Source organism: Chelonia mydas, chromosome 7, assembly GCF_015237465.2.
Source record: "Chelonia mydas isolate rCheMyd1 chromosome 7, rCheMyd1.pri.v2, whole genome shotgun sequence".
In the NCBI taxonomy this organism is placed as follows: domain Eukaryota; kingdom Metazoa; phylum Chordata; order Testudines; family Cheloniidae; genus Chelonia; species Chelonia mydas.
Window position 1 is genome coordinate 122,455,830 of NC_057853.1, and position 23,116 is coordinate 122,478,945.

The 23,116-nt window shown below is 62.3% G+C and overlaps 2 protein-coding genes across 5 annotated transcripts; one reads left to right on the forward strand and one right to left on the reverse strand.

The window, feature by feature from the left end:
- Window positions 1-16,561, forward strand: PI4K2A (phosphatidylinositol 4-kinase type 2 alpha). Its single transcript, XM_037905381.2, has 9 exons — window positions 1-441; window positions 6,963-7,163; window positions 7,412-7,543; window positions 8,082-8,235; window positions 9,130-9,191; window positions 13,718-13,817; window positions 14,158-14,291; window positions 14,653-14,712; window positions 14,918-16,561. Exons 1-9 carry the CDS (start codon window positions 16-18, stop codon window positions 15,077-15,079), a joined length of 1,431 nt encoding a protein of 476 aa, XP_037761309.1. The 5' UTR covers window positions 1-15; the 3' UTR covers window positions 15,080-16,561.
- A 1,129-nt stretch (window positions 16,562-17,690) lies between these two features.
- AVPI1 (arginine vasopressin induced 1) lies at window positions 17,691-21,353 on the reverse strand. Of its 4 annotated transcripts, none has more exons than XM_027817279.3 (3): window positions 21,306-21,353; window positions 18,963-19,282; window positions 17,691-18,439 (listed from the first exon to the last, which is right to left on the reverse strand). In XM_027817279.3, exons 2-3 carry the CDS (start codon window positions 19,250-19,252, stop codon window positions 18,301-18,303), a joined length of 429 nt encoding a protein of 142 aa, XP_027673080.2. In that variant the 5' UTR covers window positions 19,253-19,282; window positions 21,306-21,353; the 3' UTR covers window positions 17,691-18,300. The 4 variants fall into 4 exon arrangements, with proteins under 4 accessions (XP_027673080.2, XP_007052869.2, XP_037759785.1 ...); XM_007052807.4 differs by lacking the exon at window positions 21,306-21,353 and adding an exon at window positions 21,127-21,217; XM_037903857.1 differs by lacking the exon at window positions 21,306-21,353 and adding an exon at window positions 20,784-20,858.
- Window positions 21,354-23,116: the final 1,763 nt, after the last annotated feature.

Here is a 23,116-nt window from a genome sequence, read left to right on the forward strand (position 1 = left end):
CACAGCCGGCCGGCCATGGACGAGAGCAGCCCGCTGGTGTCCCCGCAGCGGGCCCCGGCCGCCGCCGCCTACGGGCTGCCCGCGGGGCCGGGCGGCGCGGTGCGCGCGCTGCTGCCCCCCCCGCCGCCGCCCGGGCCCCCCCCCGGCCCCCCCGGCGCCGCCGCGGCCGCGCCCTCCCCGCCCGGCTCCCCGCGCGCCCGCGACCGCGAGCGGCAGCCGCTGCTGGAGCGGGGCGCGGCGGGCGGCCGGGGCCCCGGGGCGGCGCAGGCGGCGGCCCAGGCGGCGGCGGCGCAGGCCCAGCGCGAGCGGAACGACTTCCCCGAGGACCCCGCCTTCGCCGAGGTGGTGCGGCTGGCGGAGGCGGCCAGCGAGCGCGGCGTCTTCCCGGAGCGCATCTACCAGGGCTCCAGCGGCAGCTACTTCGTCAAGGACCCGCAGGGGGTGAGAGCCGGGGGGGACCCGCCCCCCCCCCCGCGGCGCCCTCCCGGCCTGCCCCCCCCCCGCGCCCTCCCGGCTTGCCCCCCCGCTCGCTGCCCGCCCCCCCCGCGGCGCCCTCCCGCGGCGCCCCCCCCCCCCGCGGCGCCCTCGCGGCCTGGCTCCCCCGCCCCTCCCCGCCGCGCCCCCCCCCGCCTCCTCCCGGCTTGCCCCCCCGCTCGCCGCCCGCCCCCCCCGCGGCGCCCTCCCGCCCCGCCCCCCCCCCCGCGGCGCCCTCGCGGCCTGGCTCCCCCGCCCCCCCCGCCGCGCCCCCCCCCGCCTCCTCCCGGCTTGCCCCCCCGCTCGCCGCCCGCCCCCCCCCGCGGCGCCCTCCCGGCCTGGCTCCCCTGCCCCCCCCCCACCGCGCCCTCCCGGGCTGCCCTCGCCGCCCGCCCCCCTCGCCGCGCCGTCCCGGCCTGCCCCCCCCGCTCGCCGCGCCCCCCTGGCGCCCTGACCTCCCCCGCCGGCCTGGTTCCGGTCCCCCTCGGCCTGGCCTCGCTCCCCCGCTTCCTCCCGCCGGCCTGGCCCCCCGCGCCCCCGGGGGCCTTCCTGGCAGCCGCGCAGCGGAGCTCGGGCCTCTCCAGCTTCCTCGTCCCCCGGCCCGCCGGCGCCCTCCCCTCGCTGCGCCCGGGGGGGCCTGGCTGCTCGGCAGCCCCTGTGCCCTGGGGGGACTCCCCCGCCCCGGGGCGGGGGGCCCGGCGCCGTTTCTCTGGGCGAGGAGGGGGTGTCGGGAAGCGAAGTGACCTGTCGGGGGGCTGTGCCCTGACCGCGCTTCCCTGGGGACTGCGGAGTGTGTCTGGGGTGTGATGCAAGGGCCTGGCCCCCCGGCAGGGTGTGGGTCAGGTACCGGCCCAGGCTGCCGGGTTGTGTCCCCGCTCCCAGCTGCACGCCCCCCGGGCAGGGGGGCTCTGGCTGGGCTGACCCCCGGCCTGGGTTTATGTCCTGCGCCACTTGTTGTTGACTGCAGAGTGAAGCCTGGATTGGGCTCCCGGTGCTGTATGCATTGGAGGATCGTGTCCTTGTCTGTGTCGAGCCTCCGCCTCCCCCACTCGCTGGGGCTGCCCGGAGATGGGCCTGCTTGTTGCTAATGGACCCGGCTGCCTCTGAGCGAACCGGGCCAGTGCCTGGACGGCTCCGATTAGACCCCCAGGCCCGGCGGTGGCAGGCCCAGACCCCTCTGAGTGTGTGCGACTGTGTAGGTCTCCCTGCTGCAGGGCTTGGCTGCCCGAAGCGCTCAGCCTCGTCCCATCTCCTGCAGCGTTCGGTGACTGAATAGCGTGGGCTTCGGACGGGGCTTTCTGGGCTGGAGTGTGGCCAGGGCCTAAGAAAGTCTGTGTCGCCCTGGGCAGCTGCATCCGTTTAACCGAAGTGCGGCTTTCAACCGACTGATGGGGGTGCCAGCTCTGGGTGCTGCTGATCGGTCTGGGGGCCTCTTCTGGTTTTGACTGGGGAGCAGGTTTCAGCTAAACCCAAGTGTCCCCGCAGGTTTGCACTGGTTCGATTACAGAGATCAGAAGCTGGGTTTGAATGAACAGTGCAGCCGTCCCACGCAGACAGGCCCAGAGGACGTGCCAGTTGTCGGGACTCTGCCATGGAGTCTGACTCTGCGGGCTGGGGTTACGCGCCTTGCCGTGGCCGTTGTCCCAGCCAGGGACCCGGCGCTAGAATCTCCGGGAGGGGCGCCGTAAGGGAGATAGATGCTCTCAGCCCAGGTCTGTCTGTGCTCCTGTCTCATTGCCTCGTTCCCTCACTCCCCTATAGGCTTGGGCCTGCCTCCTAACTAACCCCCCCACACACACTGAACCCTTCCTGAGCCCATGGCTGTCACAGAGCCCCTCTGTCTGTGCCCCGGCCCTGTGGGGTCGCTGGCGCAGACTCCGTGGTATGTTCCCTGCAGGAGGGGGATGGACCAAGCCAGCGTGAAGTCCTCACGGTATCTCCACTCCCCGTGGGTCCGGTTGGCTGCGCTGCAGCATTCTCCAGGGCACTGATCAGGGCTGGGCGCGGGGACGGGTGGCTGCCTTGTGACTCTGGCTGCTAACCGGCTTAGTCTCGCTGCTGGTTCCTGGGGCTCCCTTGTCTATTGCTGCTCCTGGAGCAAGGCTTGGCTTGGCTGGGGTTTTCATAACACCAACTTCCCTGCCCCTGTTGGGGGCCAGCTGGGATTCTGGCTACCGGGTCTTCCACTGGCTGGGTCCTGGGGCGTAGGCAGCTCTGCCCCAGCCAGAGGTGAGGCAATAGAACCAGTGAGCAACTTCCTTTTCACCCTGGCTCTGCGCCGTTCCCAGCAATGCAGAGAGTGTGTGTGGGTGGAAGCGTAGTCTGAGGGTGTGGCACTGGGGGTCAGTAGATGGGGGTTATTCCTGGCTTGGGTGCCTGCCCACCTCCTCGCGGGGGCTGCCCATAACCCTGTGTGTCTGGGGGGCTTTCAGGTGGGACGCAGTGCGGAAGGGCAGGGAGGGTCCTCCAGGCAGAGGCCCAGAGCCCCTGAGTAGCTATCACCGCTGGGCAGCAAAGAGCACTCGTCAAGCACCGTAAGGAATGTGTGCAGCTGAGGGCCTGGCACTGTGGGGCTCGGTGTGTGTGGCTGCTTTTCTAGCCCCCATTGGCCCAATGCCTTCTCCCAGCCCTGTCCTCCAGTCCTGGAATCCCAAAGCACTCGACAAACAAGGAATGAAGCAGGTAGATCGGTGTTATGCCATTCTGCAGGCGTAGAAGGGAAGGGACTCTTACAGGGTCACGCAGTGAATCAGTGACAGAGCTCGGAGCAAAACTGACCAGAGTAGCACAGAAATGCGGCCACCTCTGGGGTGGAGGGCCACAGCCCACTGTCCCGTGTGATGGATGAATGGATGGGAAGTTTGAGGATACCAGGGAAAACCTTACTACAGAGGGAAAGTGCCCCCTGCTCTGCCCAGCCTGGGTGTCCTCTGGCACTTCAGAGCATGAAGGGCTGAACTGGACCTGATGGGATTCGACCCTGTGGTGTCAGGGAGTCCGACTTTTACACCTGATGCTCTGGCTGCCTGGCCATCCCCTCCCAGTGATGGGACTCTCTGGGAACTTGCGCCAGAATCTGGGCAGGCCACACAGCGCTCCAGGGTCCTGGGCCCCCAGCCTGTGCTACCACCGGTTCCCAAGGGCTCCGTTCTCGGGGCTTGTGGTGGCATGAGGCTGTGGACAGTGGGGTGAGGGGCTTGCCCCCAGGTGCGGGGTCTGAAGTGCCACTGCTAAGGGAATGGAGCTGCAGTGTTCTGTGTGGGGCGCTCTGTCTCGTGCTGTGTTGCTGCCCTTCCTCTCCCGCCTGTGTCTCCTCCTGGGCCCCTCGTTCGGATCCCTGGGCCTGCCTGCCAGTCGTGTGCCCCTGCCATTGGGGCCGGCTGCTCTGTGCGGCGAACAGACCCCTTGGTGCCCACTCCAGTCTCTCTTCCCCTCCCTCAGAGCAGGGCTCTTCCTCCGGCACGCTGCGCTGCCAAGGACTTTGCCCTGCCACGGAGCCTCTTCTCCGCTCTCTCTGGGGATGGCCTCTCTGCAGTGGCAGGGCTGGCAGCGGGGAGGCTGTGGGCGTGCAGTGTGGGGTGAAGGGCAGGGGTCCGGCGCTGGCTGGGGGAGCGAGCCATCGCGGCTGTGCACCACTTCCTGCTTGTGGTCCCAGCCCGGGAAACGCCACCCACTGAAAGGGGACCTGTGACTGAACTGCTGAGACTGCTTGGCTCTGGCCTGGTCCCGAGGAGGGTGGGGTGGTCGTGCCCTGCTGAATCACATGGGGCCAGAACTGGGGGAGGCTGCAGCCGGCTGCTCCCAGCTGGCTGTCCCTCCGCCCCACGCCTGGCTGCTTGTGGTGAGCCCCTGAACCCCTCCCCTGGCCAGCGGTCCTGTGCACAGCTGTGGGGCCTGGAGAGAGCCCCTGGGGCTGAGGGGGTACAACTGACAGCTGGGGGGTGCTGACCATGCAGCTCATGGGTGCCTGGCTCGGGGGCTCAGCCCCTTACTGGGCACACTGGGGCAGGAGTCGCTGGCTGGCGTGGTAAGGGGAGCCCCTCTCTCCCCAGCTGGAGCTGCCTCGAACTGAGAGCCCTTGAATCTCGCCCGTGCAGCTACTGCCAGGCCCCGCTTGCTCCCTGCAGAGAGGGCAGGCGCTGGGGGTGCTGAGCCCGGGGTGCTGAGCCCTGGTCCCTGAGCTCCCTCTGTCACTGCCAGTGCCCCCTGCCACATACTGCTGGGATCCTGACGCCTGCTGCCCTCGATACCCAGCCCTGGCTCCTCGCCCCGAGCTCAAACCAGGCAGCCGTCCCTTCCCGTGGGGTGCGTCGATCCCAGACGCTGCCCCTGAGGGTCCCTCCCTTTCCTGATGCTCTGACTCCATCCCCTCTCTGTCTGCTGTAGTGCTCTGGGTCCTCCTCTGCCCTGGCGCTGTTGGGGCTGCATTCCCAGTGCGTGGGGCTCTGCCCTGCGCTGGGCTCCAGGGGCTGCTGGGATGGGGCCCCATAGTTCACACGTGCCATGGCCGAGCCAGTCAGTGGGTGGCAGGCAGGAGCCAAGCCTTTCTTCACATGGCAGCGGGCCTGTGCCAGGGAAGGGTGCTCCAGGCTTTGGCAGGTTGGAGCAGGCCCCAGCCTGGGGACGAGGATCATGTGCCCGTGCGAGTTGCTCTCCAGGCCTGGCTGTTCTCTGCCAGTCTGACCGGTATGGGCTGGGCCACATTCACGTCACTCCAGCCTGGGCAGCATGGGGCTGGGCCAGCTCTCCGCGGGGCTGTGCCCTGGCCCGTGGCCTCAGTGCCCTGGACTAGAGGGGCCTTTGCAGATGGCTCCAGCTCTGGGCTCTGCTGCAGAGACTGTTCCGCCTGGTCCCTGCCTCACCCTGCCCATCGGCAGGTGCCCAGGGGCTCAGCTGCCAGGCCAGCATGTGTCACTCGGCTGCACTGGGTGTGGTGTGGGCATCTGCTGGGGGCGGGGACTCGCCAGCCAGCCGGTTCCCTCGAATGCAGACCCACGTGGCTCCTCTCACCTTAGGTGCTGAGCCAAGGGCTCAGTGACTCATGGCCTGGTGTCCCTGAAGTCAGGAGGCAACTGCCTCTTCCCAGGGTCCCCTGCCGGGGGCTGGGGGGCACGTGTCTGGGGCAGAGCAGGCCATGCCTCTAGCGCCGCTCCCAGGCTCTGGCCGGAGAACGGGGCTGCCCCTGGCCAGGGCTGGCTGAGTCCTGCGGCCCGGCTTCGAGCCCTTTTGGGTCCCGTGGCTGGACCCCAGTGGCGCACACGTGGGGAATGATCTTCGTGCGTACCCTCCATGGACCGGGGTTTGTCATGGGGATGGTGAGATGTCCGGTCTCATCCAATGCAGAACCCCCATCCCAGCAGCAGGCTTGCGATGCCCATGTGCCGGGGGGTTGGAGCCCGGGATGCTGTAGCTGGCCTGGAGCGGTTCACTTGCAATAGGTCAATAGGTGGAGATGGGTCCCCCAGCCCACGAGTGTGTGTCCTGTCCGCTCCCCCCAGAGCCCTTGCATCTCCGTGGTGGTGGGGCCTGGGCAAGGCTCCTGCTACAGTGCCATGGGGACCTTCTTGTATCCACTGCCTCATCCCTGGGCGTGGGTCCAGCCCCTGCCTGGAGCCTGCCGTGGGCTGAGCAGGGCTTTGTGGCAGGTCCGGCCCCTCCGCTCTCAGGGGGTCTCCGGCTCCAGGCCTACAGCCTCTGGGGGCCGAGTGCCGGTGTCACTGGCAGAGCAGCACCAAGGCCTCTGGGTGGTGAACGAGTCCCGGGTGGAGCCATGTCCTCTCCTGTGCCCACGGGTCCCTTGGCTCTGGGGACAGGCTGACCCTCCCTGTGCTTCTGGGGCCCGGGGTGACAGGAGTGGCCTGGGGCAGGGGGTCAGGGTGCCTGGGTGGTGCCGCCATTGCTCTTGCTGCTCTCCACGGCCCCCGGGGCAGCCCCCGGGCGCTGGCCTGCAGGAGCAGGCGGGGGTGGGGAGGGAACCAGTCAACTCATGGCACTTTGGAAGCCCCCTTTGGAGTGGGGATTCCTGGTGCTACAGCGCGGGGCCCCCCCCGGGGGTTTCCAGCCACGCCCCAAACATTCCAGCTCCTTACCGAGCAGCGGGCGGGTTCTGGCAGGCCCTGCCGCTGGTCCCGGTGTGGGGGCTGGGCAGCCCTCGCCTCCCTGAGCTGCTGCCCAGGCTGTGAGGGGCCTGGCCAGCTGGCCGAGCTGTGGGTCAGCTGGGAAGAGGCTCAAACTCCCTGGCGGCCAAGCCCAGCCCGAGCCAGGGGCCCCCGGGGGGGGGGGTGTGCGCGCGCAGGGATGAGCCAGGTAGGAGATCCCTCCTGAGAGGCCTGCAGTCTGTTCCCTGCTGCTGCGGAGTCCCCCCTTCTCTCCCTGGTGGGGTTTGTCAGGAGCCTGTGGGAGCTCAGAGGTCTGACTGGTGGGGGGTTCGTCCCTGCTGTCCCACATCCCTCCCCTGCAGAGACCCAGCTGCCTCCCTCTGTCTCCAGAAAATCATCGGCGTCTTCAAGCCCAAGAACGAGGAGCCCTACGGGCAGCTGAACCCCAAGTGGACCAAGTGGCTGCAGCAGCTGTGCTGCCCTTGCTGCTTCGGGAGAGACTGCCTGGTCCTCAACCAGGGCTACCTGTCCGAGGCCGGCGCCAGCCTGGTGGACCAGAAACTGGAGCTCAACATTGTTCCCCGCACAAAGGTGAATGGGGGGGGCAGAGCCCGTCATTGTGTGGGCTGCTTTTCCACGCCCCCGCAGCTCTGCTGGTGCCCCGCGGTTCCTGCCCTGCCGCCCCCCCAGCCCTTGGCTCTCGTGGGTCCCGCACTCCTGGGCTTAGGCTGCTGGCCCAGGAACAGGCAGAGCCCCAGCCCACGCTGCAGGAAGGCCACGTCCCACCTAGGGTCCGGCAGCTCTGCCTGTGCTCCGCGCTGACCGCTGTGTCCCCCCAGGTGGTGTATCTGGCCAGCGAGACTTTCAACTACAGTGCCATTGACCGGGTGAAGTCCAGAGGGAAAAAGCTGGCCCTGGAGAAGGTGCCAAAAGTTGGGCAACGATTCAACCGCATCGGCCTGCCGCCAAAGGTAGGGGCTGTCAGAGACCCCCTGGGGCTGCCCTGCGTCCGCAGCCCCCTCACCTGGTGTCATGCAGTGTGCGGGAGTCGGGGCCCTACACCCCCACTTCCTGCGATTCCCTGTGACTCTCAGCCAGCCAGTAAAACGGAAGGCTTATTGGAGGACAGGAGCACAGTCCCAAACAGAGCTTGTTGGTACAACCAGGACCTCTCAGACAGGTCCTTCTGGGGGGCAGGGAACGTAGACCCCAGCCTTGGGGTTCCTTCCATTTCCCCAGTCCACTCCCAACTCAAAACCCCTTCCCGCCGACTCACCCAGCCTCCGGCTCCTCCTCCAGCCTTTGTCCAGCTTCCCAGGCAAAAGGTGTCACCTGGCCCCAACCCTCCTCCTGGCTCAGGTGACAGGCTCAGGTATTGTCCCGCTAGTGAAGCCATCCCCTGCTATCCCATCCCCAATGCAGACAGTCCCAGTAAAACTCCCCTGCCACATCCCCAGGTCAATCTTCCCCACTCCCTGCTTCGTCACACCTGGCCTCTCTCTGCTGCAGGTGGGCTCCTTCCAGCTCTTCGTGGAAGGCTACAAGGACGCGGATTACTGGCTGCGGCGCTTCGAGGCGGAGCCGCTCCCCGAGAACACCAACCGGCAGCTGCTGCTGCAGTTCGAGAGGCTGGTGGTCCTGGACTACATCATCAGGAACACAGGTGGGGCTGGTGCCGCACCCACGCCCAGGAGCCCCGGCATTGGGCCTTGCTGCCTGGAGGGAGCTGAGGAGGGGGAGAGCAATGAGTGGGGGGTCAGCATATTGCTGCCCCAGGACGGGGGGAGGGTGCAGAGTCGCTGCACCCCCTGCCACAGGGCAGCTGTGACTGGGGTGGATCACAGCAGCTAACAGCACCACTTCTCTGACACGAATGGTGTAGCCAGGGGAGGCAGAAGGTCATAGCTCAGGCTGGCCTGGCCGGGGCCCTGCGGTTAAAACCCTGTCTGCAGCTGGAATGCCAAGGAGCTGGAGCTGCCGTTCTAGCCCCGCTTGGCACTGGCCTGGGCAGGGGGGTTCGTGACTGGCTCGGGGGAACGCTCCCCTCCTCAGCACTGTGCCGGGCAGAGTCTGGCCCTGCTCTGTCTGGGAGTGGGGTGGGTCTCCTGGCCTTGGGGCCTGAGCTTGGTCCAGCTGCCAAGGCAGGGCTGGAGGGGAAGATGCCGCTCCTAGGCTGTGCCTGTGAATGCTCCCAAACTGTTCGGTCTCTGGGAGTGGCATTTTTGGGGGCAGCCCTGGCCGGCTTGGGGCCTGGAGCCGTTTCCCAGGGTAAAGTTCCCTTTGCCAGCCACTGAGCTCCCCCAGGGGCCCTCATGTGTGTGGTTCTATCTTCCCCCCTGCTCCCTCCCCCCCAAAATCCCTGGAGGAGTCTGTGTCCCCTCCCATGTGCCGCGCGCACCCAGAGGGTTACGTGGCTCAGGGCCCAGGGTTGCCCTGGTGCTGCTGGAGACTGACCCCCCACTCCGTGCCTCGCATGCCCGAGCAGGGAGCTTTGGTGCTGCTCCTCCCCAAACAGGGCAGGTCCTGTAGTGACGTCCACTGGTTCTGCTCCCTGCAGATCGAGGCAATGACAACTGGCTGATCAAGTATGACTGCCCGCTGGACAGCACAAGTGTGCGGGTGAGTGGGGAGGGGGCTGGGCAGGGAGCGTGGGGAAAGTCACTGGACTGTCAGGCAGCAGAGGCGAGTTCTGAATGTGCTGAGGTTCTGGGTCTTCTCTCCAGTGGTGGGGAGTTGCCCAGCCCCATGGATGGTTCTCGCAAGCCTCCCCTTCTGGCTGATGGCAGTGTGATTTACATGGACCGAGGCTCTTGTGGGGGGAGGAGCCAGGGCCTGTTCTGTGCAGGTGTTGGCATAGGGATGCAGATGGGGAGCTGGGCTCTATTTAGGTACCATGTGGCAGGCTGGAGACATGTGCTTGTGATGTTGCTAGGTAGACTCGCCATCCCCACAACAGTAGTGCGATGTGGCAGTCGAGCTGTGGCTCATTCAGTCTCCCAGCGGCGTGAGGGCTCCCAGCCCCTCTGTGAAGCCCCAAAGGCTGTGTGGTCTGAGCCCCAGCCAGCTGCAGGTGGTATTGGCCAATTCTTGGCACTCTCTGAGCAGGAGAGGCGTTGGGAGCTAGAAGGGACCATTGTGGGCATCTCATCTGACCTCCTGTATAACACAGGGCAGAGACCTGCCCCGCAATAATTCCTAGGGCAGAACTTCAAAAAACATCCCGTCTGGATTTAACAATGGCTGGTGATGGAGAATCCACCCCGAGCCTGGGAAGTCGTTCCAGTGGTTAATGTACACCTCATTTCCAGCCTCTATCTGTGTAGCTTCAACGTCCAGCCACTGGATTGAGTGAGACCTTCCTTGGCTGGACTGCAAAGCCTGTGGTTAAATATCTGTCCCCCTTGTAGGTGCTGACAGACAGATCGAGTCACCCCTTAGCCTTCTCCTTGTTAAGCTAAATAGATCGAGCTCCTGGAGTCTGTCACTATCAGGCAGGTTTTCTAATCCTTTAATCATTCCCGTGACTCGTCTCTGACCCCTCTCCAATTTACCCACATCCTTCTTGACTTTGTGCGCACCAGAACTGGACACAGGATCCCAGCAGTGGTCACACCAGTGCCAAATCCAGAGGTAAAATCACCTCTCTGCTCCTTCTCAAGTCCCCTGTTTATGCATCCCAGGATCGCATTCGCTCTTTTAGCCACAGCGTCACCCTGGTATGTTTAAAAAATGTAAAAAAAAAAAAAAAAAAAAAAAATTAAAAACAGAATGAATGGACGAAAGGGGAAATTTGGTAGAAATAAATATTCATCAGAAGTTGGGAATTGTAGAAAATGTGATAAGGGAAGTCCAGGGAGACGCAGAGAAATCCATGGCCAGCAGAGTGAGGGACAATAAGGAGGAGCCTGACAATGGCTGGTCCATTGACAGATGGAAATGGTGGTAGAATGATCAGTGATAATGCAGAAAAGGCAGAAATGTTCAATAAACATTAATATTCTGGGGGCAAAAAAAAATTATCTCATTGTATGGAGACAATACTATTTCAATTCACCTTGTATCTCTGGAGGATGTTAGACATTAGTAAAGTTAGACATTTTTAAATCAGCAAGTCCAGGTAACTTGCATCCAAGAGTTTAAAAAGAGCTGCCTGAGGAACTCGCTGGACCATTAATGTTGATTTTCAATAGGTTATGGAGCACTGGGAAAGTTCCAGAAGCCTGGAAGAAAGCTACTGTTATGCCAATTTTTAAAAAGGGTAAACAAGATGACCTGGGTAATTATAGGCCTGACAGCGATCCTGGGCAAGATAATGGAGTTGCTAATGCAGGACTCAGTTACTAAAGAACTAAAGGAGCATAATGTAATTAAAGCAAATGAGTTCAGATTTATGGGAACTAGATCCTGTCAAATTGGATATATTCTTTGAGATTATAAGTTAGGTTGATAAAGTGGACATAGTGTACTTAGATTTCCAGAAAGCCTTTGACAAGGTCCCTCACCAAAGGCTCTTACGTAAATTAAGTTGTCATGGGATAAGAGGGAAGATCCTTTCATGGACTGAGAACTGGTTAAAAGACAGGGAACAAAGGGTAGGAATAAATGGTAAATTTTCAGAATGGAGAGGGGTAACTAGTGGTGTTCCCCAAGGGTCAGTCCTAGGACCAATCCTATTCAATTTATTGATAAATGATCTGGAGAAAGGGGTAAACAGCGAGGTGGCAAAGTTTGCAGATGATACTAAACTGCTCAAAATAGTTAAGACCAAAGCAGACTGTGAAGAACTTCAAAAAGATCTCACAAAACTAAGGGATTGGGCAACAAAATGGCAAATGAAATTTAATGTGGATAAATGTAAAGTAATGCACATTGGAAAAAATAATCCCAATTATACATACAATATGATGGGGGGCTAATTTAGCTACAGCTAATCAGGAGAAAGATCTTGGAGTCATCGTGGATAGTTCTCTGAAGACGTCCACACAGTGTGCAGCGGCAGTCAAAAAAGCAAACGGGATGTTAGGGAATCATTAAAAAAGGGATGGAGAATATCTTATTGCCCTTAAATAAATCCATGATACGCTCACATCATGAATACTGCGTACAGATGTGGTCCCCTCATCGCAAAAAAGATATGCTGGCATTAGAAAAGGTTCAGAAAAGGGCAACTAAAATGATTAGGGTCCCATATGAGGAGAGATGAAAAAGGCTAGGACTTTTCAGCTTGGAAAAGAGGAGACTAAGGGGGGATATGATAGAGGTGTGTAAACTCATGAGTGGTGTGGAGAAAGTGAATTAGGAAAAGTTATTTACTTGTTCCCATCATATAAGAACTAGGGGCCACCAAATGAAATTAATGGGCAGCAGGTTTAAAACAAATCAAAGGAAGTTGTTCTTCATTCAGCGCACAGTCAACCTGTGGAACTCCTTGCCTGAGGAGGTTGTGAAGGCTAGGACTATAATAGGGTTTAAAAGAGAGCCTCCATGAATTTATCCAGTTAAGTCCATTAATGGCTATTAGCCAGGATGGGTAAGGAATGGTGTCCCTAGCTTCTGTTTGTCCGAGGGTGGAGATGGATGGCAGGAGAGAGATCACTAAATCATTACCTGTTAGCTTCACTCCCTCTGGGGCACCTGGCATTGGCCACTGTCAGCAGACAGGATACTGGGCTGGATGGACCTTTGGTCTGACCCAGTCTGGCCATTCTTATGTTCTTAAGGTAATAGTGCTTATGAAACATATTTAGACTTCTGTAAGGCATTTGACTTGGGACTGCATGACATTTTGAATTAAAAAAAAAAAAAAAAATGAACGATATAAAATTAACCCGGCACACATGAAATGGACTAAACACTGGGTAACTGATAGGTCTCAAAATGTCACTGTAACTGGGGAATTATCATTGAGTAGATCTGTTTCCAGTGAGGTCCTGCAGGGATCAGTTCTTGGCCCTACACTATGTAAGTTTTATCAATGACCAGGAAGAAAACATAAAATCATCCCTGATAAAGTTTGCAGATGACCTAAAATTGGGGGGCGGGGGGGGGTGGTAAATAGCAAAGAGGACAGGTCACAGATACAGCGTGATCTGCATCGCTTGGCAAACGAGCACGAGTAAACAATGTGCATTTTCACGCGGCTAAATATCAATGTACACACCTAGGGACAGACTGCAGGTCACACTTACAGGCTGGGGGACTCCGTCCGGGGAAGATTTCTAACTTTTGATTTATACTCATTACTATCAACTCCCCCATCTCCCATTTGTGTGTATTATCTTGTTATTTGTTATAGCTGCTGTCACTTCCCCCTAAACCAGTTCAGTTTTGTTTAATCAGCGGAACCCTCTTCCTCGATTGTGGCTTTTGGGCCATCCAGTGAAGTGTTCTTAAATGATCCCCCAATGATCATTCACATTGGTCTCATTAAACTCTCCCTCCCAGCTGATTTGGCTCATCATTGTTTTTAAGCTTTGTGAAATTGGCCTTGTTAAAGCCCCAAGTATTTATACCACTGGCTTGGGCTTCTTTCTGCTTCCATGTTATAAGTGCGATCAGTCACGATCACTTGTACCTAAGGTCCCATTAACTTCTAGTTATGTGGTCAGCTCCTCCTTATCTGTAGGACAAGGTCTGCTAGAGAATTCCCCCGAGTTGGCTGCAGATCTTTGAGATAAGAAACTGTCATTAATAATGGTTAGAAATTCCAAGGATGTCTTAAAGCTGTCAGCAGGAAACCTCCGGCACATGTCACTCAAATCACAGTCCCCGCAATTATGTGGCTTTTTCCTCATGTTAGAGACAGGTGTGTAAGGAGCCGGTCCTCCTGTTCCCTCATGTGATTTGAGTTCAGTGCCAGCCCTGACCCCTCAGTGCAGTGCATCGGATCCCATGTGCCCATCCCCCTGTGCCCAGGGCAATGTCAGCCCTGAGCCCTCGGTGCAGTGAACCAGCTCCTGTGCCCAGGGCAGTATGTTGGCAATGAGGGGAGTCTGGGATGAGAGCGGAGGAGCCAGGCAGCAGGTGGCTCAGAACAGAGGAAGTGCCCGGGGCAGGGACCAGGCTGCATGTTGGTGCCAGGGGTGAGTGCTGGGCTCTGGCTTCCCTGCCCCTGGTGACTCCTGGTCAATTTGTTTCCCCTGTAGGACTCCGAGTGGGTGGTGGTGAAGGAGCCCATCATCAAACTGGCTGCCATAGACAACGGCTTGGCCTTCCCCCTGAAGCACCCCGACTCCTGGAGAGCATGTAGGTCCCTCTGCTGCGCTCCTGCTCGCGAGCCTGGGGCCAGCCTGGTGCTTTGACAACTTGCCTTATGCTGGCAACCCCCAGGGCTAAGCCTGCAGCCCCGCACCAGCTCCCTGGAGCCGGCCGGGCACCATGCTCCCAGAAGCAGCAGGGTGGCCTCAGTTGCCCCTGGGGGCTGGGAGATGGTTCAAGGGGTGGGAGCCATGGCAAGAGGGCTCATGCCAGTCCCCCAATGGGTGGAGCTGTCCCCAGGGCACCAGGCTGTGACCCCCATGCCATCCTTCGCAGGCCAGGGCTGAGCACATGGCTCTGACCTTGGCTCCGGCTCTTCCCCCCCCAGACCCCTTCTACTGGGCATGGCTGCCCCAGGCCAAAGTCCCCTTCTCACAGGAGATCAAAGACCTGATCCTCCCAAAGGTTTCCGACCCCAACTTCGTCAAAGACCTGGAGGAGGATTTGTACGAACTCTTCAAGGTCAGGTGGGGACCTGGGGGGGAGGTAGGTCTGTCATGTAGATGGGAGGGGCTGGCCTGGGTGGTGCCGTGAGACCCTTTCAGAGCCAGGGTGGGGGGCTCAGTCTGCATGGGGCGGGTTTTGCTGCATCCTGCTAGCGCCTTCTTGGGGGAGCAGAAATCCCAGGCAGCAGCTGCTGTCAGGGCAGGGGTCTGGGTCCAGGGTCTCACTGCCGGGGGGTGGGGAGCGTCGCTGCCGTGGCAGGGGTGTCTCGCTGCCTGGGTGAGGGAGGCAGGGGTGCCGTTGCCGGGGCCTGGGGTCCCACTGCCTTGGGGGGGAGGGGTGTCTCGCTGCCTGTCCCTCACTGCTGTTTCTCTTGCAGAAGGACCCTGGCTTCGACCGGGGGCAGTTCCACAAGCAGATTGCTGTCCTGAGGGGCCAGGTATGCTGGGAAGGCCCCTCTTGGTGGGGCGGGGCAACGGCTCCCTCTTGCCCTGTGGGCAGGCACGGCAGGGGCATGCTGGGCGCTGCAGTGTGGGATACTGGCCTAGCGCCCCTCAGGGGGGACAGTGGCCCCGGCAGTTCCCTGGTCTGTGGTGCCTAGGCAGGGGTCCTGGACTCAGCATCCCTTCTGCTCTGTTGCCTAGATCCTGAACTTGACACAGGCCCTGAAGGACGGGAAGAGCCCCCTACACCTGGTGCAGATGCCGCCGGTGATCGTGGAGACGGCGCGTTCCCACCAGCGCAGTGCCAGCGAATCCTACACACAGAGCTTCCAGAGCCGCAAGCCCTTCTTCTCCTGGTGGTAGCTGGGCGCTGGGCCCCCTGGGGCTGGCTGGAGCGGTGCTGGCCTGCTCCTGTCTGCTGCTGCGGACCCGTGGCCAGGACTCTACGCTCCGGGAGAGGGCAGGTGCGTCTGGGGGAACTTCCAGCTGAACTCTGCCCGGGCAGAGCCATGGATTCCCTGTGCTGCGGGGCTTGGACACAGCCTGGCAGAGCCCAGCTCCAGCTGCAAACTGCCCTACTCAGCAGGAGTCCTCAATGCAGCTGCTGAGTGAGTGGAGCCGGGGCCTGCCTCCTGCGTGTGGTTCTGAGCCCATCTGCTCCCTGCTGGGGCTGGGATCTGCCCACCCCTCAGGAACCCTGGCTGCTCGCTGGCTGCAGGGGAATAAAGGCAGCCAGTGTCAGCTGGAAGTGGCCCTGCTGGGCTGCCCCCCCTCCCCAGTGGCTGTTTGGAGCTGGTGTCCCTGGAGAGGAGGCATGTGCATGAGTGAGGGGCTGGCACAGGAGGCCCAGCATGTGCCCAGGGCTGAGCTGGCAGGGGGCAGCAGGCCTGGGGGTGCCACGAACAGCTGCGCTATGGAGTGTTTGTAGCTGCCCTTCCTGCAGAGGGGAGAGCAGGGGCTGGAGACTGTGGATCCCAGGGAGCGCTGGGCACCTTGGCACAGGAGTGATGCATGCTGGGACCTGGCCCCACTTCATAGGAAAGCTGAGGGCCCTGGCATGGGAGCTGCTTGTCCCCCTTCCCCACTGGGCACAGGGTGATCTATCCTGGTTTAGCTGGCCTGCCATTATTCCACCCTCTCTCCTATATGAGGGGCCCATGTTCCCCTCTGCTCCTGCCCTCAGGCTGCTGGGCAGGCCCCCTGTCCAGGGGCACTCGCCCTCTCTGCTCCGCAGGCCCTGGCTGCATATGGGGGCAGCCTGGCTTCACTTCTCAAGGGAGCCATGCCAGCCCTTCCCAGCCAGGGGAGAGTCCAGCCTGGCATGGGGGGCTGGTGCCTGCTAGGTGAGCTATGGCTGCTGGAAGGGGTCTGGCTCCATGCATCTGTACGGCTCCCTCTTCCCCACCCTGTTGCTGCTCCTGCGGCCAGGCGGCTTGCCTCATGGCCACTGCCCAGGGGCAGTTCTGGGCATCATACAGCTGGTTCCCAGGCTGGGCCTGGGCCAAGCTCCTCCTCCTGGTCCTGCCCCAAGCCCCCTGGGGTGGCCTAGCACTAGCACTGGGGCTCAGGCTGCGCTGCCCCATTGGGGCAGGGGGGTTGGGCACATTCCCCTCCATGAATGGAAGTGGGTGGGGGGAGCCAGGCTCTGGGGCAGGCCTGGGCTGCAGGACCTGGGGCCATGTGTGCTGGAGCTGGCCTGGGGCTTCGTGGGCTGTGGTCACTGCTAGCGAGCTGCAGGCAAGAGTCCATCTTTCTGGTGGCTGCTGCTGCAACCTGACCTGTAATGTATCGTTCTCATGCACTGTAGAAATGTATGTAATGTATTTAAACCCATGCACCCGCTGAGTCAGACCTGCCTTTCCCTGTGGGGCTCTGGTGGTGGGGGGAGGTGACACCTGCTGCAGCTGGGGGTGAGTGCCTCTCTGCCTGTGGGCGCCACTTGCTCCTGTCTGCCCCTGGGGGCTGTGATGTGGCACTTGTCAGGCAGGGCCTGTGGCCTAGCACCACCTGTCACTGATAAGCCTGGGCTGGGGGTGCTGTCCTTGCTCTAGTGCCCCATGGAGCTACTCTCCTGGGCCTGAACCCAGCTGCAGGAGTGGGGGGAGCTGCTGCAGCCAGGCTGGAGCAAGGGGCAGCAGCTGGGGGCTGTGCCCTGCAGAGCTGGCTGCGGTCAGTAAAACAGGCCTGTCTCACTGAGGCCCCAACGCTTCCAGCACCTGCGCTGGTGTAGCTGACCTGCCTGCCATGGGCACAGGGCAAAGCTGCTGTCAGCTGTGATGAATGCCCTGCATCTAGGGGTGCCCCCTGGGGGCTGGCAGCTGTGGGCATGCTGCTTGCTGCCTGAAGCTAGAGCACTGTCTGTCAGGGCCTGTGTAAAGTGACCCCCCACCCCCCTCAATTAGTGGGCTGGAGGGGGGTGGGATCTGGTGGGAAGGGGTCAGGGAAGGGCCTGAGCAGTGTCCTCTACTTCCAGCTGAGGAGCATGTGCCATGTTAGGAGAATTGGGCTGGCTCCCTCCTCACAAGAGGCAGCGGGGCTGTGAGCCCCCTGTTGAATTGGCTGCAAGGCAGACTGACCCCCCCAGAGGGAGAAAAGCACCCCACCCCCCACCCCACTGTACTTCGTGTCCTCCAGCCGGGTGCATCTGAACTGGGGCTTTCTAGCACTTCCCCTGGCCTTTCCACAGCCCTTGTCCTGCAGGAGCACAGCCAGGGCCTGGGGAGTCTCACAGTGCAATGGGCTGAGTGGGACGGTGCCCAGGGATCTGAACAGACAAAACAACATGCTGGCATTTACACCCCACCTGCCAGGCTGAGCACCCCGCTGGGCTGCTGTACGGAGGTGCCCTGGCTGTGTCATGCTGTAGTGAGAGCCTCACCCCAAGTAGGTGTGTCTCCCTGGTCCTCCCCTCTCGGAGCGGGCCAGGCCTGCAGTAAATCCTGGCAGTGCAGACAGCAGCAGACTGGGAGGCATGTACAGGTCTCGCAGCTGGGTTACTGCTCTGGCTTTTATTACACATTCTCTCCTGCTGTATTCAACAAGCATCAGGTGTTTTCCTTGGGCTGTCCCTTGTAGGGTGGGGCTCACCCATGGGACTTGGACCCCAGGCAGAGGGGCGCCCTAGAAAGCCAGCTCTGGTGCTGACTGCATTTGCCCCACATGTACCCCTCCAGCCAGGCCTGGAGGTGGGGGAAGGGCTGCCTGCTTGTGGGTCACTCCCCTCCCCATTTGGGCTCCAGTCTAGCTGCCAGCACAAGGCTCAGCACCACTCGGGTCCCAGAGGCCCTGGCCCCAGCCCCTCAGCAAAGGGCCTTCAGGGCAGGTTCGTGTTGGATGGGGGGTGGCTGCAAGGCCCACTCGCAGCCCAGGCTGCAGCTGCCCTAGGCTGGCTGCTCCCCACAGTGATGGGTGGCTCGCTTCCCCCCAGGGACCCCTCACTCTGCTCCCCTCTCCCTTCACCTACTGTGGGGGAGGGAGGGGAATCTGCAGCTGCTTGGCCCAGCTCTAGCCAGGGGGGACAGAACACCCGCCCTGTGTCTCTGCCAGTGTGTGGGGCTGAGCCTGGCCAGCACCAGCTGCCCCCCTCACTGCTTGAGCTGGTGCAGGTACCCTGTGGGCCCTTGCCCCCTCTTCCTCTGCCTGGTCCTTGGACCTGTCCTGCTGGGCCCCTCCAGCCTCGGGGTGCTGCCAGGGTCTGCGCCAGGGGAGCTGCTGTCCTCGAGCCTGTAGGGGAACAAATGGAGCCAGTGTGAGGGGCAGAGGATGCCTGGCCAGGAACACATGGGGCATCCCTGCCCCAGGCGCGAGGGTGGAGCTGGAATTGCCGCAGAGGCAGCTAGCCCAGCCTCCCTGAGGGCAAAGGAGCTCCCTAGCCTAGGCTGCCCCTTCCAGCCATGCCCTCCCCATGGCCTTGCTGTGGGGGGGCTCCCCTCCTGGGCCAGGCCAGCTGGGAGCTAGGGACAGGTTTGGAGTCTGTTACCCCCAGTGCTGGGGGGGCTGTGGGGGAGGCAGCAGGTCCAAGGAAGGGCCCTGGCACTGGGATAGTCTTTTGTGCTTGGGGGTAGCTCATTCAGTCTACCCTGGGCCAGCCCCTGAATCACACAGGCCAGGCGTGCCCCCACCAGGGCTTGTGGGGTGACCTGCCACTGCCCCCCTTCTCCCCAGAGCCCCACCCCACAGTGCAGTCTCCCCACAGGAGGCTGTGCTGGCCGCTCCGCATGCTCAGGGCCCTGGGCCCAGCCTGTACCTTGGGTGGTTGCTGTCCTGAGCTGCTGGGCTCAGCTGGGGGGGCAGCCGCCCCCTCCTCTGCCTGCCCCTGAGCTGGCGCAGGGCTTGGGCCGTGCGCCGGTCGCCCGCATAGCCCAAGACCAGCTGGGCGCGTTCCTCGGCCCGTGCGTCCCCGCTGCTCCGGAACAGCTGCCGCAGCTGCAGCAGCCCCACGCCCTGGAAGATGTTGGCAGAAGCTCTTTTCCGGGCACGGGCCTCAGGAGCCTGGCGCTGCAGGGGGTCACATGCCACAGAGGCTGGGGTGCCCATGGGTCTGCCCCCGTGGGGCCAGAGGAGAAGCTGTGGGAAGGAAGGGAACAGGATGAGGCCGCGAGAAGGGTTTGGGTGTCCCACTCCCTCCCTCAGCCTGTATCCCCCGGGGCTCCCCTGCTGGGACTGGAGGGGGGAGCCTAGGGGATTTTGCAGCCTGCACCCATAACATCTGCCCAGTGTTACTAGCCAGGGGCCCAAGGCCAGCTGGGAAAGAGAAGAGCGAGATATTTCCCTGCCTGGCTGCGCTGCCTTTGGAGCCCAGAGGGGCCCCATTGCCTGGGCTGGCTGAGCAGGGCTGGACCCGAGCCACCATCCCCTAGACACAACAGCCCCATAGCCCTCGGGCAGCCCTAGGAAAGGGGGGCCGCTGCCTTCTCCGGCGGGCCGCGAGCCGTGGGGGTCGCGCTCCAATGACCGGTGGCCCTGGGCTCTCCGGGTGCGTCTACACGGCAGCTACAAGCCCAGGGCTGGCCCGTGCCAGCTGGCCCCGGGGCTGGGTGCGGGCGCTCCAGCCCCAAGGGCGAGAGGCAGTGACCGAGCCCGGCCCCGGCGCAGGCAGCGGCGGGGTTCAACGCCAGTGTAGACGCGCCTCGGCCCCAGGCGCCAGCGCCGCTCCGCGCCCGCCCGCCCGCCCGCGGAGCGAGCCAGCCCCGGGCCTGCCCGCGACCGGCCCCGGCTCGGGGGGGCTGGCGGCGGGGGGCCTCGAGCGCCCCGGCCGGGCCCGACCGGACCCCGCCCCGACCGGACCGGACCCCGCCCCGAGCGCCCCGGCCGGGCCCGACCGGACCGGACCGGACCGGACCCGCCCCGAGCGCCCCGGCCCGGCTACCTGCGCACGCGACTCGCGGCGGCGGCTCCGCGGCCGGGCCGGGCTCTGGGCTCCGGCCCGAACCCCCCGCCCCGAGCAAGGACCGCAGCCCCGCCCCCCGCCTGCCAGCCAATCAGCGGCCGCGGCCATCCGCGTCCCGCCTTCCCGAGCCGAACGCGGAGACACCGGCCGCCCAATCAGGCCCCGCACAGGGGGAGGGGCGGCGCCTGGCGCCTCTCGGGGAAACACGTGGCACTCAGTGACGTCAATAGGCAAGCGGTGACCAGCTGCTGGCGGGGGGAAGCGCGGAGCGCTCCCCCAGGAGCCTGCAGCCGCCCCCCCATCCCGCCCGGGACCCCCCCCCAGGAGCCTGCAGCCGCCCCCCCATCCCGCCCGGGGCCCCCCGCCCAGGAGCCTGCAGCCGGCCGCCCCCCCCCCAGGATCCTGCTTTGGGCCCTGCCCAGGAGCCTGCAGCCGCCCCCCATCCCGCTCGGGGCCCCCCCGCCCAGGAGCCTGCAGCCGGCCGCCCCCCCCCAGGATCCTGCTTTGGGCCCTGCCCAGGAGCCTGCAGCCGCCCCCCCCCCCACCCGGATCCCGCTCGGAGCCCCGCCCAGGAGCCTGCAGCCAGCCGCCCACCCCCATCCCGCTCGGGGCCCCCCCGCCCAGGAGTCTGCAGCCGGCCGCCCCCTTCATCCCGCTCGGGGCCCCCCACCCAAGAACCTGCAGCCGGCCGGCCTCGCCCCCGATCCCGCTCGGGGCCCTGTCCAGCCGCAGTGCCAGGAGCCTGCAGCCGCCCCCCCCCATCCCGCCCGGGACCCCCCCCCAGGAACCTGCAGCCGCCCCCCCCATCCCGCTCGGGGGGCCCCGCCCAGGAGCCTGCAGCCGGTTGCACAACCCAGGCTGTGAAATGCTTTGCAGTGAGAAGCTCTGTTCCCGGCACACGTTAGGGCACCCCACCTTTTCCCAGTCCGTAGAGATCCAGGCGAAAAGCACCCGCCCGTACCCAGTCCCTCGGGCTCAGGGCCGCCCGTACCCAGTCCCTCGGGCTCAGGGTGTCACTAACCTGGTCAATGTAAGTACCCACACCCTTTCCCAATGTGTAGGGCTCCGGGTGTATCCTACTTCTGAAGGTGTGCAGGGCCTTTGACCAGTGAAGGAGCCTTACACTGTAATATCCTACATCACCTCTATTTATGAACAGTCACCAAACCAGACTGCACACGCCCCACACACAGTGCTCACCACTCCCAATAAGACAGGTGAACTTTTCTGGATGGCCAGTCAGGATCAGGTCCATCCGGGGGACTCCAGTTTCTGCCCGGTGTCATTGGCAGGGTGTTGAGGTCTGGCAGCTCTGATCTTGGGGGTGTGTCCTGGAGTTGGTTCCCAAAGAACTTCCTTTTGGACCCCAGTTTATATCGTGAAATTTGAGTCCTTTTTAGCTGTGCCCTAACCAATCATTATACTAAAATTTTACTAACCAATCCTAACATAGTGTAACAAAAATTTTTAACCAATCCTATCCCACCATCTTAATTTACACCTAGCAAAATTAATTATGTAACAGACAGCAACAGTCAAAGAACCAGAGACCAGACAGATAAACAATAGGGAAGCGGGGACCATAATGACAAAACAATACAGAAAGGAACAGTTCACAAGCACGACTATTGAGAAGTGGTTTCTTGCCAGACAGACGCTATCGAACTAAATTTTCTTTAACCACCTTAAAAGCCGTGTCTCTATCTGGTGGTTGTGGGGGCCACTGGGACGGGGTCTCCTTCTCCCCAGCCGGATCTGACATTGTTTTACGGTCATGTAGATGGATTATGAGGATGGGACTTCCTGCTTCTCAGCTAACGGCTGCAGCTTGGCGGCTTTTTAACGGGCTGCAGACGAAGGCCGTATCCTTCCAGCTCCCTGCCCCGCCCAGGCTCAGCCACTGCCCTCTGTGGGTCCGTGCGGCTGCTGGGGACTTTGGAGGCTTCCTGCGCCTGCAGCTCACGGTATCCCAGGTTCTTCCCAGGGGTCACACTGCCCCTCGCCTGGGCGACTGAGCAGCCACCGGTGCACTCAAGGCTGCCCAGACGGAAAGGCCCCCTACCTCCCGTGTCCCAGCCCCTGCTGCAGCCTAGTTCAGACCCGCCACACCGCCTGACGGCATGAACAGGAGCTGCTGGAGCCCTGCACTGGGGGATCTTCCCTACAGACTTTGCAGAGGGATGAAGGAGATTCTAACAGTAACCTGCAGTTTTTGAACCTGGGATTTTCAGATCTGTAGCACAACCCTGCTGCTTGAGCTCAAGGAGTAACCTCGTTCGCTGCCACCTGTAGAAGGCTGCTATCCACCAGTGGCCCGGGGGAGGCGACACATTTTGCCAGCATCACCTGAGGCTGTAGGGAGCCTGGGGAGAGGCCCTGAGCCGGGGCAGTACACAGAGGGGCTGGCTCATTTGCAATATGAAAACCAAGCAATGTTGTGCAAGCGTCACGGATGAACGCAGCACGGGAGGAAATGGGTTTATCGGCCTCCCTGAGTAACAGAAGAAACGCTTCGATGAACGGCTGGGTGGAATCCTCTCCCTTTCCTGGCGCAGCGTTTCTGTCCCGAATGAGTGAGCCAGAAGAAAGCAGGGTGCGCCCGCCGGGGCACATGGTGGGAGGATGCTCAGGAAGGACACTGATCCATCCAGCAGCTAGGATCCTGCAGTACAGGGGATTTCCTCAGCGCTGGTCAGCTGGGGAGAGGGGGCGGGGGGTGTAGATGGCTCATGTTCCACACACATGCTGTGGGGCTGGGAGAGGGGCGCTCACTGACCTGTCGATAACCCTATGCCTGGAGGATGGGGGAGGGCTGGCTCTGACATCCCATCCCCTCCAGCTCAGCACTGCCTGTCAGAGCAGACGAATCCTGTCAAGGCCTAGACCTGCCCCTCAGGGTCTGTCTGCAGAGGGAAGATGCCTCCCAGCCCAGGAGCTAGGAGGGCTGGTGCATGGAGTCTTGGAGGCCACGGGCCTGCCCACATGGGCCAATGTGAACCTTTAGGGTTTGG